Below are 20100 nucleotides of genomic sequence, written 5' to 3'. Positions count from 1 at the left end.
TATTAATTGAAACTACTCCGACCTAATGTGCTGAAACTGTGAAAACACACACAGCATTGATGGAAGTTTTACTTTGCAAAAACACAAATAAGAGTCATCTCTGTTTATCTGAGTGGGAGAATGTAAATGACCTTTCAAAGTGCTTTAGACCCGATGAACCAGTGATTTCAGTGAAATCTGTTCAATCCTTGAACTCTCATGAACACTCCTTCAAACACAAACCCAGAAAAAAATGAAGGCACAAAGTAAATATTCAACCAAAACCAGTAACTCAGAATCATTTCAATGAGGTGCAAATATTTTTTTTATTTCAAAAAAAAAACACTGAATGTCTCTGAAGCTGTTTTCACCTGTTCTTCTTTCACAAGTCAGCCATCTGTGGTCTGACTTCACTGTTCCTGCGTCTCTGTGGTTTGTTTGGACTGACTGTATAATCACGTTGTCGTCTCCACGCCCACCCGTGTGGCCTTTAAAGCAAAGCGTCCACACAGATGGGCTGCGGCGCGGCGCTGAGGTCGAATTCTCATCCTGCTCGGAGGTTTGAAGACGGGAAAACATCGGGAGCTGTACAGGTGAATCCCCCCCGCCACCCCCAACATAAAGACAGCAGGCCAGGCTTCCATGATGGTTACTCCTTTCCAAACAAAATTAAGGACGTCGTTGACGGAACATAAACAAGGTCTGTCAAGTGTTAATTGTTGCCAAGGCAACATTCCCGGTGATAAATACCAATTAGCTCAGATTTAAAAAAAAAAAAAAAAAGATAAATAGGAACAAAAATAAAATAACCTTAAGTGTAATGATTTCATTTTAATAAGAACACGAGCAATTAAAGCTACAAAGAAGTCTACAGGGTGTTTTAATGACACTGAAGCAGTCACTTTTCTCAGGTCCTTACATGTACAGGCTGATAAAGCACACGTGCTGCGAATAAGAAAGCCTTGAAATGGTTTCTGTCAGGAGGGGGGGCGAGGGGAGGGCTGGTGATGTGGATGCACGCTGCGACTGTGGAGCAGTCCAGACGGCCCGGCTGCAGGCTACGGGATGGCCCGGTTGGGCCTCTTTGGAGGGGGAGGGGGCATGAGCTCGGAGTCCGGGTCGGGCGGGTGTTTCCGGTTCTGTGCCTGGACCCCCTGAGTGCAGCGGTCCACGAACTCCAGGAGGATTTCTTTTGTGACGGGCTCCTTGATGCTTTTGCACACAGCTGGACGGAGGGAAACACACACAATAGGAGGCGGGTTACTGCAGGGACGGGTTTTTTTAAAAGGCAAAAACACCGAGTGATCAAATTCAGTCCTGAAACCCTTCAGTTTTCTGCCAATAATCAATGTTTTCATAACCGTGTCTGAGCTGGATAAACACAGCAGTCCTTTGTATCAAAAGCATATTAATTCTAGTGTCTCTGTGGGTGAGTACAAAGAGGACACATCCAGGTACATCGTGTCAATATAACCCACCGACAGGACCACCCAAGATAGGAATATTTACCTTTGTTTGGTATTTCCAATAAAACATAAAACAATTTTGACACACGCATTCAAGCAAACTAATTTATCAAATAAATGAGAAAAGTTAAAAGACTATACACAATGGCAGAGAAGAGTGGCTCAAACAAGAAACTAAAGCTCAGTGACCAACAGCGTCACATTTAATTTTGATGAAGAAAAAAAATCATAAAAAGGGATTGAAGAATTTCACAGCACATCTGTTTTACCCTGAAAGCAACAACTGGGAATCAAACCCACGTCACTCATCCAAAGATAAAATCAACTTTTAGAGCAAAAGTGTAACATGTTTATTTGCTGTATTCTTCTATTTTTTTTTATGCTTATAGGCACCAAAAGCTGTTAACAATGTGAACAACATCAGTGAGTCTGGCATGCTACCAAAAACTGCTCTTTTGACTGAGACAAAGCGTGCGTCGCGGTGCAAACACAAAAAGATACCTGAGGTTTTAATATGTTAGTAAACGGAAAACACAATTTGAGGAACAATAGATGGAAACACGGCGCTTCAATCACTTTGCGGAACATGTCATTATCACACAAATGCCTTGAAATATCCTGGTAATTTTTTCGGAGCTCGGATCGCCCACACCTGATGCGCTCATGCACTCATGACTCAACCGAGCGGATCGGATGCCAAAGCCGCGCTTCGGAGAGAGAGAAAGCACATCTCAACAAACGACATCTTCGGGGAGCTGCGGCTTTGAGTCACTTCACGCTGTTGGGAAGACGAGCCTGACTTTCTCCCCCCGGGGCCCGGAGGTGGGGGCTTCCTGGAAATAGCTGCTCTTATGTTTCCAGCCCCGTCGGCACATTCATGACCGTGCCATGCTACCAACAACATGCTGATGATGGGGGAGGGGGGGGGGCACGGTGTTATCGGCCCGGGGAGGAATGCGCCTCCATCGATGTAGATTTTAGATAAAAGGTGCTTCTGCTATCTGGGCTGCGAGGCTCGCCTCGGGTCCCTCAGCTCGATAATTCAGGACAATCTCTTCCATCGCTTTCCATCAATTCACTTCATTTCTTTAATGTTTCCCCCACTTCTGCTTTTGTTTTTATTGCTTGAAGCTAGACTTTTGAGTTCCACTGTGCAGTCTGCATTTACATTAAGCACGGCACAAATAACATCTATTATTCTGCTAAATTAGTTTTTTTTTTTTTTTTTTTGCTTTCTCCTGTTTGTGCTTTCTTCATTTTCCTCTTTAAGGCTCTGAAGACGTGGCCGAATGTTTGCTTTCAGTCATGTTTTCATGATAACTTCATTTGCTGTTTTGTTTTAGCATGGAAGTGGTCGTTTGAACCAAATTATTAGTTTTTTTTCCTTTTTAACTCAAGAATATTTTGATTCTAAGAACATAATAGCTTCTATAGCTTCTACTCTGGCTTTTCAGAAAGAAAACCATCAAAAATTAAAACGGAGGAAATAAACTGTTTGGAAACAGCCGGACTCATGAGAAGGGGGTCAACACGAAACCCAGACTACAGTACAGCAGCGGGCCGAAGCAATATGGAGATGAAACGAGCCAGTAATGGAAGACTGAGTGGCTGTTATCCGCTGAGACGCAGACAGAGGAGTGAGCGGGATAATGGAATCACTGCAGCAGGCAGACAAGCGGACGTCTCACCCATGGCCGTGTCGTAGGAGTTGGGGAAGCTCTTGTCCACTCGCTGCCTCATGAACACCCAGCTGTTGTTGGCGAACGTGCACTCGATGATCTTGTTGTCGTACTGCTTCAGCTCTTTAGTGGCCTGTGGAGACATGAAGGGGAAAAACTCCTCTGCTTGGTTTACTAGTTCGACACCGTTTTTCTAATTTGTAGGAGTTCTGATGCTGCACTCATCCATTCACGCCATGTGATTAATGAAGATTCAGGCAACAATACACATAAAGATGAAGACATTCCTGATTTTTTTTTTTAAAGACCTAGCATATAAGGAATTATATAATTGCATTTCTCTTAGTTGGGGTGCTCTCTAAGAATTTATGCTGAGAAGTCAGCCTCCAGAAACAGGCAGAATGTGAGACAAAGCAGTGCTACAGTTCCTGCTCCACCTACTGAGCTACACGGGATCACTGACTTATTACATCACGCTCGCCTTTGAAAACAAGACCGGCTCTACACACTGTGGCGCTGCCGAAAGTATATGAAAATGGCACATGATACTGAAGATCAAGCATGAGTCAAAGAAGACATTTGAGCATCTGTTGTTTATTTGTCGAGGGACTGAGTCTCACTGCGAGGATTCTCGAGATTTGGAAAATGCAAATCCTGGAGCTGCTGGGAACAAGGAAGGAGAAAACAAACCCAAAAAAAAAAAAAAGAGTGCAGCTGAGACGGTCATATGCGAACCGACGGCTTATTACAACAAACAATACGGCGGCAAAAGCGCTCGCCTGCGAGGGGCTCTCTTCATCTCACTGAGGGCGAAAGTGGCGGGGGCGGAGAGGTGGACGTCCCGGGCTCGGCGTCGACACGTGACCCTCCTGTGAAGGTCAGACGGATCACCGGTGCCAGGAAGACACCGACGCTTGGCACCGGGCTGAAACGCAGAGTGCGAGCTGATCGTGGTCGTGGCGTGTGGGACATCTGGGCTCACAGCGGGACTCGGCTTCACACGGGAAGCAAGAAAGTGTCAGAAAAGGAAGGAAGACAGAAAGGGAGGCAAGGAACGCATGCCAAAGAACGATAATATAGAAAAGGCATTTCAGATTGTGACCTTGATAATCTCCCTTTATGAGCATATGGGGATTAGTCATCGTCAAATTTAGATTACTTACTTTGCATCACTTCCTAACGCACAATGAAAAACATTTATTCAGGCAAAAATAAAGCAGATGAGCTAAAGCGACGACAGAATCTCAAAGCTTTTCTAAATCTCGCCGCGGTGAACCTGCCAGAAAGCTGTGCAGGGCTGGACGGACCGGCGTGACGTGCTGCCGCAGGCTGGATCTCTTCCTGCTGGTGAAGGGTGACATGTTGGCAGCCATTTTTCCCATCACCACTTGGTGCTTAATCCGTCCAAATCTGTCTCATTATGGCAGCACACGTGTGCCACCGGTTATCGAGGACTCTGGCAATCAAACTCCCCATCAGCCGGTGTGGCGCTGTGGCCGAGCAGGAGAGCGCCCTGTTCCTGCTTTCTGCTCAAATCCTGCCATATTCAGACGTACAGTAACTACAGAGAGGCGATAAACACGAGTAAATAGAATGAAGGAGAAGCCTGTTTTACTACAGCACCACTAAACAACGGCAGCTAGATTTTCTGTTTCTGAGGATCTACAGGGTTTAATTTAAACTAAAACAAGAAAAAATAAAGCAGGACTTTTAAACAGAAACATATAAAATTGAAGTTAATAGGTGGATGAATCAACCCACAGCAGGACAGCATTAGATCTTCGGTATATATAAGTGCACTGTTGTCCTGTCCACACTGGAACACACAGGTGCCGCATGGCATGAGTGTGCCAAACAAGCTTGAGTAGGAAATAAGCTTCATCCTTTAGATTAGCTCAAAAGTTAGCTAAAAAAGTTAAATTTTCTCTTGAGGAAATGCAAAACATCTTTAATCCAGAGACTGTGTGTGGATGGTGCTTTGGATTTCCAGTTAATTGAAATGAGCCTCCTCGCTGTGATGCTTGTGTTGGGTGTGGACAGTGAGGGTGGGGAGACTCCAAACAAAGAAATTAAAGAACCCAGTTGAAGATTGGGTCCTGCCTCGCAAATGGAAAAAAACCCTCAAATGGAGCCGTGGTGTTGACGGTGCATTTGTAGCAACTTTGTTTCAACACAGGAGGAGTGGGGAAACAAGAAAGGCCATCATATAAAATTTGATAGATGAGAAGAAAACACACTTGAGAGTTAGCACGTGGTAAAACATGGTGGTAGTGTACATGGAAAAAAAAACATGCCTCCTGACATAAACGTGTCTCAGCGGATGCAGCTTCATACTGATTCAGATAACTTCATTATATCATGATGATCATGTATTTTTCATTGAGATGACATTAATTAATTAAAAGATAGAATTGCTCTCGATTCTTTGCATTTGTGGAACGTGAGCAACAGTAGGCAGACCATAACACTACAACGGTCTTCACATCTGACAAAGCTCCTTGTGTGTTATTTATTGTACTTCTTTCCTTCCGACTTGTTAAAATGTCTTCTGTAATGAGGCTAATTTGTTTTTGTGGTTTCAGAAACTCATGTTGTGACTTTCCAGCTTTCAACGGCAACTCTTTCTGCTCGTTTTATTATGAGACTGAACGCCGTTTAACCACACAGCTTGATAACATCCTCACATTTGAGCACAACAAGTGACAAGAACAAACCTGCAGATGAGCTTGATTAAAAGAAAATCAAACAGCGGCTGGTGAACGTCTGCCACGGCTGGATTGCTTTGTGTTGAAGAGTCTCGTGTACATGAACAAAAAAAAAAGCTAAAGCTTTACTTTAATCACATCCCAGACAGAGTTACCGCACACTGAGCTCAGACTCTTCATGTTAATTTAGAAAATATTGGACCAAACTCATCCTATAACATCTGGCCCTTCGACAGCATGTGCTCAGACATTTAATCTAATCCAAAACCAAACACCGAAATCCTGGTGGACAGTTGCACGAGGACAGCGTGCAACACTATATTACAGGATATGGTCTAGAGATGACAGCAAAGATGAATAAACATTCAAAGTTTGTAATTTCCTTGCATAGCTGTGTTTTTTCCTCTCTGTCGCAGTTCTTCTGACTGACGCTGCCTTTGTTTCATTCTCGACTTAATCAGAGCCGGCCCGGAGGTCGGCGGAGGAACAGCACTCCGGCCCATTTTAATAACGAGAAACAAGATGAAAGAATATATAAGTGGGGGAGAGAGAATATAAGATGCAAAAGCCTGAACACGAACAAACACGGCCTTGGAAAGAAGAACATCACTTATGGGCCAGATCAAAAGTGATGTTCAATCTTTAATATGCTTTCAGACTAAGAACAGAAGCTGTCTGCCAAATAGCTCTGACGAAAATATACATAACTCAGGCAGATGACTCAGCCAACAGCGAGAAAAGCAAAGTTAGAATATTTCTCTGAGCTCTGCAGCAGGATGTTCACTGTAATCACACATTACAGGTAAATGATGCTTCAATATCTGCGACAATCAAACCAGAGGGACTTCAACAAGTGATCGACTCCTCAAAGACTGAATAAATAACAGTGAAGTCTTTTCTCTGATGAGTATGTTTTTTTTTTTCCCTCTCATGCCAGGTTTGGCTTTTACTACTGGATACAATTATTATTTTCTTAAAGAAAAGTGTAACTGAAGAAAATCAGGGAAGATTTCAGTTCAAGTCTGGTCTGGGGGTCTGTTTGTGTGAAGTTTTCTGAGCATGCGTGGACAAGCTGCAGGTACCAAAGGCCCAATATGCTTCCTTTATATAAGTACATGTGTTTGAAACATTACCAAGTTAGAACACATGCTGAGTAATAAGTTTAGTAGAAGGCAGTGCACATTATTGGTTTCATTTGTAAACTAAATATTTATGAAATGGGCTCGAAACTGCTAGAATAAATATTCATGTCTCCTGTAGTCTTCAATATTTGTTCTGGATGGATACTTGGTGAAATTCCATTTTCAGATTCGCTAATGAAGACATTTCTAAACTGTTCACACAAGTCGTCCGACACTTCAGCATCCTGATATCAAATACAGAGTATGCTTGTATCCACATACAAATAAGTACAGTTTTCATAGCAATCATTTAGTCGTCTCCTCGGTTCTTTAGCTAGTCACACATGATTTATACTGCACAGCAATGCCCCCAGAGGCCATCAGTGGTATTACTTCGTTTGCAAATTCTGTGCAGGCTTCCTGGAAACGTCTCAACTTAAGCACGCCGTGAACGCAGAAGATGGACAGGCGACTCTGTCCGTCTGTGCTTCTGACACCGAGCACATTTGACCCTTAAACCTTTCTTGCACAGACAGACTGAAAGAGTTTACAGCAACAGCTACACTGGACTGGGGGTGGATGTTGCGGCTGCAGTTGCACTACTGGGGTGAAATCGAGCAGGTTGTGCAACAACAGCAGACATGCCTTCTTCTGAAATCAGAACCAAAAAGGCTCTACTAGTATGATGAGCTTCCATTGCAGGATTTTCTGGGAGCTAATCACATAAGCATGTACTTCATCGGTATAATCTCCCAATTCTTTTCCAGAGCTTTCTTTCCCTTACTGGTCGCCACATGGTGACCTTCATGTCACCATGTATGAAAAAAGTGATGCCAGTTGGTGTGGCATTTGGGCCAGACCGATAGGTGTGAACTCCAGCTGTGACAATTAACATACACCAGATTAAATTTGAGTTAACACCAGTATGTGTGAGAGCACCTTCAGTGTGTGGGTGGTTGTCTGGCCCTCTACAGTGACCTTGTAACTGGTAAATGACCCCTGCTTTTGGCCCAAAGTCTGCTGCGAGTGGCTCACAATTGCCTCCCTAACTCTGATAAAGCGGGAGTAGAGGACTGATGGACGGAAGAGAAAAATGAGGGGGACAGCAGGCGGACAGCACACTGTCAAATCTGACGAGACTTTCGAAGACAACCACCGCACAGCCCACAGAGTCACATTTAACTTTCTAAACTTCCAACGGATTAGTTTGTTTTGTTGTGTGGCACGAGCAAGTGTTTTCTTTGGTTTTCTGTGGGTGGCGCTTTCAATTACTCTGACAGTATTTGTGGTTTTTAATCCCACATTCCATATAAGAGACAAAAACCTGTGAGGAAGAAAAGAAAGGAGAAACATCTCTCCAAAACACTGGAATGATAAAATCTCCCCGCCGATTAAAGAGGGAAAGATGTTCGTCCTCATTAAACCTGAGCTCAGCTACCTTTATGGAGCTGCCCAAATTGAGGAAAAGCATTATGGGAAAGACAGTCACGGGCTTTTCAGTGCCCAGCAGGTGAAGTCCGCGCTGGGAGACCCTCATGGCTTCATCAAAGCCAACAGTCTCTGACAGAGCGCTGCTCTTATCTGCGTCTCTGGTGGCCACATCTGTCAGGCCTCATTCAGATTATTTATGATTAATGAGCAGGATGCATGGGCCACGTACAGTTCTGGAACAGACGTCATGAGGCCATAAAACTGAATGAGGAATAAATGAAGAGTAAGTACCTATTAAAGCTACTAAACCTCAAATAAATCAGCCTTTTTCTCCCCCACAACAAAAAGAAAAATTCAACTGTAAGGCATCACCTCAAACCTGAAACATTTTAGACTTCGGAATGCCTTTAATGAAAGAATCCACTCTATTAATGAGTTTTTATCTTATGCAAATTGAATTCTTCCTTAAAATTGTTTTCATAATGACTATTTCTAAAAAATCCCCAGATATTTGGATCGGGAGCCCGCTGATCTCGATACTCCACTGTCCTCTCACAACCTGGAAAATGTGTTTGAGTGAACTGGTGATTCCAAAGTGCCCGAAGCCATTAGTGCGAGAGTCTGGCTGTCACTCTTTGTATTAGCCCTGCAGTGGAGTATCTATGCGCCCTGGGTTTCACCCTGCGCCTTGGTCTGTGTAATGAATTCTTGTTTTTTAATTAAAAATATTTCAGTTTGAGTAAATCTCTCTAAACCTTCCAGCGGAATGATTAATGCAAATGTATTTGTGTCTGAAGTGGAACTGTGGCTCTTAACATTTTTGGGAGATTTGTTTGTCACCCTTTGTTGTGCAAAAAGCCTCTTGTCATTTCAAATTTGAGTCCAGGCAGCTTGGATTTACATCATGTAACAAAAGTGTGAGGAGATCGGGATGAGTCGTTTGGCTGTTTTACAAGCTGCAAGAAAACCAACTATTAATTGAAAGTCAGGCCCAGTTTGTGAAACATTTGCATTTTCAAACAAACAAACAAATAGGTCCAATCACAAGTGACATAAGGGAAAACACGAGAGTGGGAAAACTACTAGTGCGTTTAAAAGAAAGCTCTCACTTTATTCTTATGGCAGTCGTCACTAACTCCGCTGCTAACGCAACGTACTGAGACGAATAACTGCAGATCTCTTCAGCAGAAGAAAAAAAAGAAGAGCTGAGACACACACACACACACACACACACACACACACACACACACACACACACACACACACACACACACACACACACACACACACACACACACACACACACACACACACACACACACTGCTAAAGCGTATACTGAGGAGCATTTTAACATTAAGGCAGGAGAACTGCATGACTGCTAAACCCTGGATGCCTTTCAGCCTTTAGTCAACATTACCAAAACAGCAGATAAACACATTTTAAAAGTTCTAGCTTGGAGGGAGCTTTGATACTTTTGCATACATGAAAAACACTTTATAACATTAGAGTGGGCTTCAGGAGGAAATACGAGCAGGTAAGACTGGTAAACCTGAAGTCGAATGTTGTTTGTCATTAAATCTGCTTGCATGGCCATAAAATTCTAGTAACTGGGAGTAAACAGACTATTGCAATTAGATCTGATGTGTTTACATCCATTACTTGGCTTTCTTACAAGCTGTATGATGATGTTGACGTTAGATTGAGGTGTGCTGAAGCAGGGAGAGAGCTACAACATGCAGGACATCAGTCTATGTCAGGCTATCTTCAAACTATTCCCACAAAGTTTTGAGCATAAAATTCTCCAAAATGTCTTGGTAATCTAACATTTTCAGAGATCCTCTCACTGGAACTTTAAAGGCCGATTCCAACTCCCAAAAAACCACCCCACACTATAACCCCCCCTCTACCAAGCTGTACACTGGATAATGATGTCAGAAAAATACTGTTCTCCTGGCAACCAAGGCTCAACCATCAGATTAATATACAAGCCGGACTTGTCCCTCCAGGGAACACGTCTCCACTGATCGACAGCCCAGTGGCGGTGTGCTTTACACCACTGCATCAGGCGCTTTAATGAAGCTGCTCTGCCATGCAAGCCCTCCATGAAGCTCTTCACACTGGAGCTAATCTGAAGATCACTTGAATCTTGAAGGTATGCAGCTATTGTAGTCTGCAAGAAAGTTGACGACTTCTGCACCTCAGCGTCTGCTGAATATTTTGCCCATTGTGGAATATTTAGGAGCAAGGAAACCTCACGGCTGGACCGACCACACCGGTGGTATCCAATCACTGTACCATGATGGAATTCACTGAGCTCCTGACGGACGCCCATTCTTCCTCAAATTTTTGGAGCATGATTTTATACACGAGTGGCCATGGAAGTTATTGCAACACCTGAATTTAATGAGTTGTAACGCAAAAAGAAACCTTTTGGCAATACAATGTTTTCACAGTATTGACAGTGGATTTAATGGGGAAAGTGTTTGGTTAGGTTGGCCCGGTGGCGTTCTGCAGCTGTGGATATGAACGACTGGATGGAAAAGTTTTTAATGGATTCATACGATCAGATACTAATTTGGAGCATGTACAAATGCTGTAACGCGAGAGTTGATATCATTTTGAAAATGTGTGGTCTTGAACATGGCGACACCTACAGTCTAAGTCACGTGTTGTCTGGGATGTGATTTTAATTCGTTTAACATGAAATCCAACTCTGCGTTTTCATGCAATTTGTCATAATGAGATTTAAAAAAAAAACTGAATTGTGCCATTTACGTAACCATTTGAATATTAGGATAATTCCAGACACTGGAAAACAATCAGATTTTCAGTTTGCATGCAAATTGCTTTAAAAGTGGTGAAAAGTATCTATCTCGTGTTTGGAACAACTAAATAAATAAATCCATCCTTTAAATATATGGCATATTAGACTTTCCTCACAACACACAGGAAACTAAAACAAACAACTGAATCATCCACATAAAAGAAACACTAAGTATTCAGTATATACCATTCAATCTATCATAAAAGTCCAGTTAATGTTCATCAAGTCCATTCGGGACAAAACTGTTTTATGCAGCCTCTCTGTCAACAACATTCACTCGTCTCAAAAGGCTGAGCTGACAAGTCATCACACACTCTTCCTATCATATTTTTTTTTTTTTTTTTTTGTTCCTTGAAGGGAAAACACTTAAGAATTTCCAACAATCCAGAGCTAAATTGGAAAAATTGCTCCAATAAAACAGGCTTTCATAAAGGCTGCTAAGTTTTTTTCCCCCCTTAATTACAGAGAAAGTTGGTTTGACTTTCTTCTCCTGCAGGCAAATGTATTTCCATCAGTGAGCCGGTGGCCGTGCTTCAAATGGCATCTCATCGGCACCCTGAAATCATGCATGCCCACGTGCAAAGCAATGAACGACAAAACTGTGTGTGTGATGGTGCACAGCAAACACCATACCCCCAAACAACCCCACACGCTCGCACGCACACACGCTGCATTAGGCTGCGTTAGAGGTGTTGGATTTTTCAGGAACGATGCTCTGGTCAAAAACACAACACATCACGTCCTGCACTTGCATGTAATTACCATTTTTAGCACACTCGCCGCCTGCACTGACTGCAAAGCACATCTCACAACAAAACTAGCACCATCAAAGCTGACAGGGGATGACCCCGAGGCTGCAGCTTTTGCTTTGCCTCCCCAGGAGAAGCTCGGAGACCAAACAGAGAAGCTACGTGCTCAGTTTGGGAGCCCAGGGCTGATACATGGGAATCTGGCACAACAGTAACAGCACCAGAGGGAAAAGAAACACTCATTTAAGTGTGTGTCTGCACCATGACTGTGACTGATACACATGCTCCAACTCATTTAGCCAACACGGGGAAATATCCACACAGCACAATGGCAATACAGAACTCTCTATAAATGTAGAAATCGTCGAACAAGTGTACAACAGTTCTCTCATTCACACCAGAGAATTCGCATTATGCCGAAATGGAGATGAGATGCTGGTCACAGTGGAGTACACTCGACCGAGTCTGTGATGCTGCAGGTCAAAGGTTTAATGATGTGATCTCACACTGCGTGAATTCAAACAGACAATATGCAAATGTATGAACTCAATCTGACTCTTTAAGTGTAGCTGACAGGCGCCTCGCCGTCCCACCTCCAGCACATTACTTGACCGACACAATGAGGCAACTCTGAATAAACTTGGAGGGAATAATTCACAAAGCAATAATTACTACAGAGGCAGATGGTATGCAAAAAAAAAAAAAAAAAAAAAAAAAAAAAGTTAGAAAAGAAGGATTTTAATCTGTGAGCTTGTGAGGAACACAAGAGACTAATAGAGTATTTGGGCATCGTAGTTACTTTTTTAATCGAGCCAATCAGTGTGGACTCAAATAACTCAATGCTCCCCATCTGCAACGTGCGCAGAGAGCATTCAGCTTTGAAATGGCACGGCCCCATTCTGAAAGCTCATTTAAAACCTCGAGACAACAGCAGCAGTAGTTTCTCTGCTTTAACAGAAAGGGGGAATAAATCCTCTAAAGTAGCACACACCTGCCTTTTGAATCCTATTGAAGTGCACATTGTTTCGACTAAAAGAGACCAACAAATCATATTCTTCTGGTCTTTCATCATCTGAAGTTTGCAGATTTAAAGGGGCTGAGATGGCATCTGCTACCTTGAAGAGTTGAACAGTCACAGAAAGTTCGAACGAAATGGTACGTGACAAAAAAGGTAATTCAAAGAGAGAAAATTTTGCTGGATGAATAGAAGATAATCGAGACACAACAGAAGAGCATGTAACAGCTTTTGAAGTGCAGAAATCAAATCAAAAATATATTGGATTGGTTGGCTACATTAGAGTAAAAGCCATTTCGGTTTCGAGAGGACATTTATAAAGGTTTTAATAACTCAGAAAACATTTGTGCCGATTAAAAATTTAATCAAGTCCATCATTTTGCAGTGAGTTGGGATTGGCTCCTGTGACCCACAGAAAAAAAAATGGTCCAGAAGTTTAATGAAAAGGATTTCAGATTTAATCGATTAATAGTTCTACCTACCGTAAATGAAACTAAAATAACCAAATATGATGGGAATGATTTGAAAAAGCACTGATGGGCATTGCTCTAAATGTAAAAATAAATAAATAAAAATATTTGATAAATGAAAGGTTTCTTACTAAAATATGGTGAAACTTATCAGAAAATACAAGAAATTCCTTCATGAACATATAATATTAGAAAAAGAATAAACAAGATACTGTTGAAAGTCAAAATGACTGAAGAACAAGGATTTTAATGACGATCATAATAATAGATTAAAGCTCTTGAGTTACCTTTCAATTCATGTTGGGAAACTTTGTTGCATTTCAACAGTATTGAGAACAGTGTCAAATTAAAGTGAAGCACAGGAAAAGAGGAGAAGAGGGCGGGGCTCTGAGCTCCTCGCACGAGGAAGAACTCGACAAAGCAACACATTTCTTTTCTCACCTTCATCGTTGCAAAGGGCCTGTCATAGCTTCCGACGTAGAGCAAGCCGACAGTCTGCGTTAGCAGCCTGCAAAGACAAAAAGATCACGGTTAACACCCTCAGCCGCAAACTCTCAACACAAGAGTATCTGATTGGTAACGGCGCTGCAAAGAAATCACTACGCTGCTTCCATTTTCCACTTTTTCTAGCTAGTAACAGAGCGGCGGAGAAGTGAGATTGCACCTCTTAGAGCCCTTCTGTCTCGCTGCACAGCGTGATGTTTCTAAACTTACAGAGAAATCTATGGCGCGGGCACGAGCAATTGATCATGCAGCCATGGAAATTATTTTGTACGTCCTCCGTGCCAGAGCTCTTTGTTAACCTCACAGATTCAGCATCTCTTTCATTCCATGAACCTGTTTCCCCAGAGATTGCCAACAGATGTCTCAATCACACTCTGTTCCCTTCCCACCCTCCATCAAAACATCTCCATGTGCATCTTGTTTTTTCACGCACCCCACATGTGATACAAAATAAATATACAAGCACTAACACTCCCTTCATATCAGTACGCCATTTTTAGAACGGAAATAATAGGGAAGAAGGGAGGGGGCTCGGCTGAGTCGGACTGATGGCTAAACAACAGTGCAGCTTTGGAATCTGATGCGGCTCGTTTCAGCTGGAGCTGAAATTGGAGACTGCGCTCGCATCAACTCCTACCGCCCCCTGTGTAATGATAGCTAGCACGAGCAGGAAGGAAGCGGCAGCAGACATTAGGAGAGCCAAATAGCCATGTAGTGATGGGCACTGTCCACTGCCAAGGCCTCGTGTCAACAATTCCATCCTCATCATCGGCCTGCAAACATCTCTTTTGTGGCAACTTTGAGAGAGCAAAATTGCTCTTATTGTGACTTTAAAATAAACCCACTCAGAACACCGGGGGCATGCTGATGCACCACAAACATTCTGAATACAATGGAAAAGCTTATTTTTCCCCACAATGTCACTCAAACAACGAAGCCTCCAGAAGCAGTATATGCAAATAATTTTATTTCCTGGAAACACATCTGAAAGGTTAGGGCTGTCTGATATCTGTGGCTTGACTGCATGAGATTCACAAACACCTGATTGAGTGCAGAATAAACAGGGACTCCATCGATCTAGAGGAGGGGTGGGCGCAGCTACAGTTGCTGGACATAGTTGCTTAGAAGCTCATCGAAATGTTTTAAAATCCTGCATCTCATATAGGCTTTTAGTTGGTATTGAGGACAGCATGCTATGGGAGGAGCAGGTGGAACTGGAGCATAAAAGAAGCCACAATAGCTGAGATTGATTCAATTTATTTTAATAGTTAGATGTATAAAAAGCAGCCTAGAAACGACTATGTTGAACTTGGCACTATATAAATAAAACTGAATTGAATTTATTACTGGTAAACTGAAATACATTAAGAGTTTTATCTTTAATTATAGCCTATGTCATTAAGACAATTAAAAAAAAAATACATGAAAATGATAGAATTCTGTTAGTGTGAAAAACACTGAAGAAACTTTTGAAAGATATTTGCATTTAATGAGATGCACCTGCTACATCAATTTTCCCCACAGCCAGTTAGATAGGCTAAAAAAAGATTGGCAAGAAACTCAAATATAGAGATATTTTAGATAAAGGACAAAGGCGGGCAGCGCTGTAAAAATCACGATGCAGTGAAATGTGAGAACAGCACGCCAACAGAACTATATCACCTGCCACCCGAGTAATATTTCACATGACAATGAAAAAGAGAGAAGAAATTAGGTACGGGAAGGGAATGACAAAGAGCCATGCCTGTCTAGTGGTTAATAACCTGAGAGTCCTGGTTCAAGTCCAGACTTTGTTCATTCTTCCAGGCCATGTCACACTTTTCTCTTAGTATTGAGGAGCGATCGCAGTCAAACAACCTCCATCTGAGGTTAACTGGCATCTCTAAGCTGCCCATAGGGATGAATGTGTGTGAGTGTTTGTCTGTGTCCTGCCTTTGCCCATAGTCAGCTGGAACAGGGAGTTGTATAAAGCCGATAATGAAAATGTCAGAAGCACCAAGAGCCAAGTGAAAAACACAACAAAACAAAAAAAACCCCAAAACATTTACGACTTGGTTTGGATTATAAATTGGATGGTCACAAGGCAATAAAAGATGTCACAACTGTGTTTCATGGTGCTGACTCACCGCACCTTGATCCACAACCTAAGTGGGCTTCAGCAAACACTTTCAAGTCTTAATGACTCTAAAAAAACACGATAAATTAAACTCACAATTCACCAACAGGCATCAGACACTGCAGCCAAAGAAAATAACAGTATGGAACTGATATTGAAATTAGCACACATGAGGAGAAATTCCAGGTGAAACATGACTGTTACCCATACGTGAAGGAAAAATATATCAGGTTAATCAATGGAAAAACAGGCTCTGGCCAGGGATGGGTGTCATTAAGAGTTGATCGGTACCACTTATATATATATATATATATACATATATATACAGCTTATCGATTCAGCATGTTGACAGTATTTTATTTTTTTTTTTAGTATTTTTATCGGTGCATCTGTTTTACAAGAATATTTTTCAAAACTCAAAAAGCACTCAGAGAGCACAGACATCAACCAAACAGCCCTACTTTGAAAGAGCATATTTAATTTTCCGCTAGTCTGCATTGTGTTTTATTGCTGTAAAATGCTGTTTGTTTTTCATGCATAGTAAAGCCCTTGTTAAGGCATTTTTATACACGGTCCTGGCGATCTGTGGAAAAACTATGTTGCTGAAGACCGGTCCACGGTACAGAAAAGGTTGGGGACCACTGCTCTGAAGTACCCTTAAAAGAATCATTTCCATCAGAGTTTATTGATCCCCCTGTATTTGAAGATTTCGCCCCGGGGCTCGGTACCCATTCCTCACTCTGGCAAAGAAATGTTTGATTTTATTAGTTATGATCACACTAATGTTTGCTTAAGTGATTCATTTCTAAGATATTTGATTTTTAATTATATGAGGTGATTCAAAGGGTTGTGTGCGTCATCCTGACTGGGTTCATTTCTAGGTGTTTGCAGGATCTCAACACTTCAGCTCTGCAGCTCCAGTCCTCCACATTCTGGTTACAAATGATCTCACTCGTGCAAAACAACACCGTCCATTTCCAGGAATACGTTGGCTTCAGAGGTGCACAGCAGGATAAGGTGGAGGTTTATCTGTCTTTACCTCAAAGGTACATTAACCTCTCACAAATGTATTCTCCTCAAAACCATTCTCACATATTTAAGCCCAACATAAAGTCATCAGAATCTTGGTATGGGTGTTTTTATGCTACAAGCTACAGAAACTACAATGAAAAAGAGTGAGGTACATCATAAACGAATCTCAAATGCCGGGACTTAATTATTTCATGTAAGACGGTGAAGCATGGGTGATAGACAAGCTGAAAGAAATCCCTCAAAATGCACTTTTCGGTCCTTTTTGAGAACGTTTTCTTAAAAATCAATGTTTCTTTTCCCCTCCGGAAAATTGCAGGACAGGTATGAAATGCACAAATCAACTTGAAAATCAAAATGTTTTGTTATTGTTATAGTGAGGTGTGGAAAGTTAATTCAGAACTGCAGTTTTCTTCAAAGCTGAAAAATGAAAGATGACAAAATAACTAAAGGTGATAAAAAAATATAAAAATTCAAGTGTGGAATACACCACCATACCGAAAAATAAATAAATAAATAAATAAATAAATGAATAAATAAATAAAAACAAGAGTCAATATTGTGTGTGTGTCCAATAAATAAAATGACAGCTGAAGACAGCCTGGTCAATATGGCGTCAACTTCAGAGTCCTTGTGTCCAAACAAAGAAGTCCATTAACAGGCTTCAGAGTCCAAACAGAGGCTTCAGATATTTTTGCCTATAATCTACTATGCTTGTGTTGATCTCAGATCCAAATTTCAGCAAAAAGAAAGAAAAAAAAAGTCTCAAATTATTCTCTGCTGCATCTCGAAACAATTTCTACATCTGTGATCTGTACTGAAATGAAACCCATCATCCAGAGTCTGTATGATAGTTTGCATAGAGAAGCACTGTGTCTCAGGGGTTTGGAAAGTCTGACCGGGGATCATTTGCATTTGAAATATAAAGAGCGATGCTGTACTCACACTGGAGTTTATGGAGAAGAGCAGCAGAGCCATGGGAACTGGTCTAAAGAGAGCTGATCGGATGAGATCGCTCTGTCGTTCCACGCTTTCAAAATCATCATATAGCTAATGAATGATGACATGACCATTACTCAGGCCGTCTATAGAGAAAATACCGGCTCAAATTATCTGTAATCCAGGTCATCTATACAATACTTATGACTGTTTGGTTCCACTTTCAGGAGGGGCGTTGGCATAGTCGCTGCAACTGCTTCATTTTCACATCTCTCCACTGTTGCTGCCACACAATAATCACCGTCTGCCTCGGTGCTTGCCTCGGAGAAGGCAATAACACGAGCAAGGCTGGATGTCTCAGTGGTACACAAAGATGTGCTCAAGGATTGATTGTGTGGGCTGATGAATAAACAGTTGTTACCTCCTTACATGTCCATCCGTCCGTCCGTCCCCCTCCCCCCCCTCTCTCTCCTTCTCAGACGGTAACTGAGAAGACATTTGAAAACCTACACGCAGGCTGAGTGAAGACTGGTGAGAGCTGCTCTGCCAGCAGAATTCATCTTCTGGGGAGGTATCAGAACATTCTCAAATGGCAACAATAATCGTCTGTGTTCGCCCACGCACAGGGAGGAGTCAAGAAGCTGACTAGCTGGCCTGCTGGCTGGCTTTGGAGTAGAATGAGTGTCTGTGCCCTGCTGCCGTGGTCTGTCTGTTGATGGTGAATAGTGGCGGGCTTATGGCTACAAAGCTGGGACAGTCACTGAGGTCGGCTGGCTCGCGGAGGACAAAAGGCTGAACGGCGAGGGAGCCCACAACAACTTCGACCAGGCATTGACTGAACTGTAGGAAAAAAACGGAGCGACAGAAGTGGGGAGCAGAACAACACAAACTACTATCTGCCCACATGGAGAGCCTTTACCATTGCTTTGCACAGCTTCAATCTGGTACAAAAGCTATAGTCGGCTTATAAACATCCTCAAAGTAAAGATACAAAAGTGCTCATGGGAATATTATCACTTATAAAGTGTGAAAAAGAGCAACTGAACATGCCCTCTATTTGGTTTTAGTTGTAATGACAAAGCAGCCTTGCGAACACACTGCGTTTGCCTTTGTTTCGGAATAAAGGGTCAGTGCATCGAGAAGCAGCAGCGGAGACAGAAGGTCAGTGCGCAAGAGAGCTGAGAGGCGGAGACGCAAAGTTGGTCCAGAGCAAGAGAGACAGTGGCCAGGACACAGGGTCAGAGCACAACAGAGGTGACAGGCTGCAGAAGAAACTCAAGGTGAGCGCACAGCAGAGAGGCTGCTGTGGGAAAACAAGGTCGGAGCTCAACAGAGCAGAGAAATCATTTTGGAGACGCAAGGTCGGCGCACAAAACAGGTAGGAGGCAGCAGCAAAGACATGTCCGCTCAGAACACAGTGGTCCGTTTGCCACGATTTACATGTGTAACATAGCAAAGCTAATCTGTGAAAAGCGTAAGAGACGATTGGTTTGCCAATCAATCACAGCGCCAGCACACACTTGGGAAATTACTATAAATTAACTGCCCTAATATAGATTTCTTTGCTGCACGTCTCTACTAGAAGAAGTCGAAGCACGCACACGCTCAGTAAGAATTTGCAAACTCCGCACAGACATGCACTGGACCACCAAAGTGAACTTGAAATAACCATCACAGTTCCCACCAAGCAGCCCACAAACAATCCACGGCTCCTAATCACCCATTAGCATTTACTTGTCTTTTCTAGTGCAGTTGGATCCTGCGGAGTTGTACTGTTTACCAGGATGAGAATGTGCATTGGTGGATCTGAATAATTGATGATGTGAGAGATTATAAACATAAATTGAGAGAGAGAGAGAGAGAGAGAGAGAGAGAGAGAGAGAGAGAGAGAGAGAGAGAGAGAGAGAGAGAGAGAGAGAGAGAGAGAGAGAGAGAGAGAGAGATGCAGAGAGAGAGAGATGCAGAGAGAGAGAGAACAAAGCTTATAAACCACAGAAGAAACCGCTGGCAGCACTGCAGACACAACTATATGAGCAAGAAGGAATGAAGAAGAAATGAACTTTTGCACATTT

At 42.4% G+C, this 20100-nt stretch overlaps 1 protein-coding gene across 1 annotated transcript in view; it reads right to left on the bottom strand.

Annotated features, from left to right (window-relative positions):
- Positions 1–336: 336 nt before the first annotated feature.
- rngtt (RNA guanylyltransferase and 5'-phosphatase) overlaps positions 337–20100 on the bottom strand; it is a 104933-nt gene continuing 85169 nt past the window's right edge. The window contains exons 14-16 of the mRNA XM_030109501.1: positions 13882–13948; positions 3134–3257; positions 337–1204 (exon numbers count right to left, since the gene is read on the bottom strand). Of these exons, the coding sequence (XP_029965361.1) occupies positions 1038–1204; positions 3134–3257; positions 13882–13948 (358 nt within the window). The 3' untranslated portion in view covers positions 337–1037. The remainder of the gene's footprint in view (positions 1205–3133; positions 3258–13881; positions 13949–20100) is intronic.

This window comes from Salarias fasciatus, chromosome 15 (genome assembly GCF_902148845.1).
Source record: "Salarias fasciatus chromosome 15, fSalaFa1.1, whole genome shotgun sequence".
In the NCBI taxonomy this organism is placed as follows: Eukaryota; Metazoa; Chordata; class Actinopteri; order Blenniiformes; family Blenniidae; genus Salarias; species Salarias fasciatus.
This window is presented reverse-complemented; position numbering and strand designations above follow the sequence as displayed.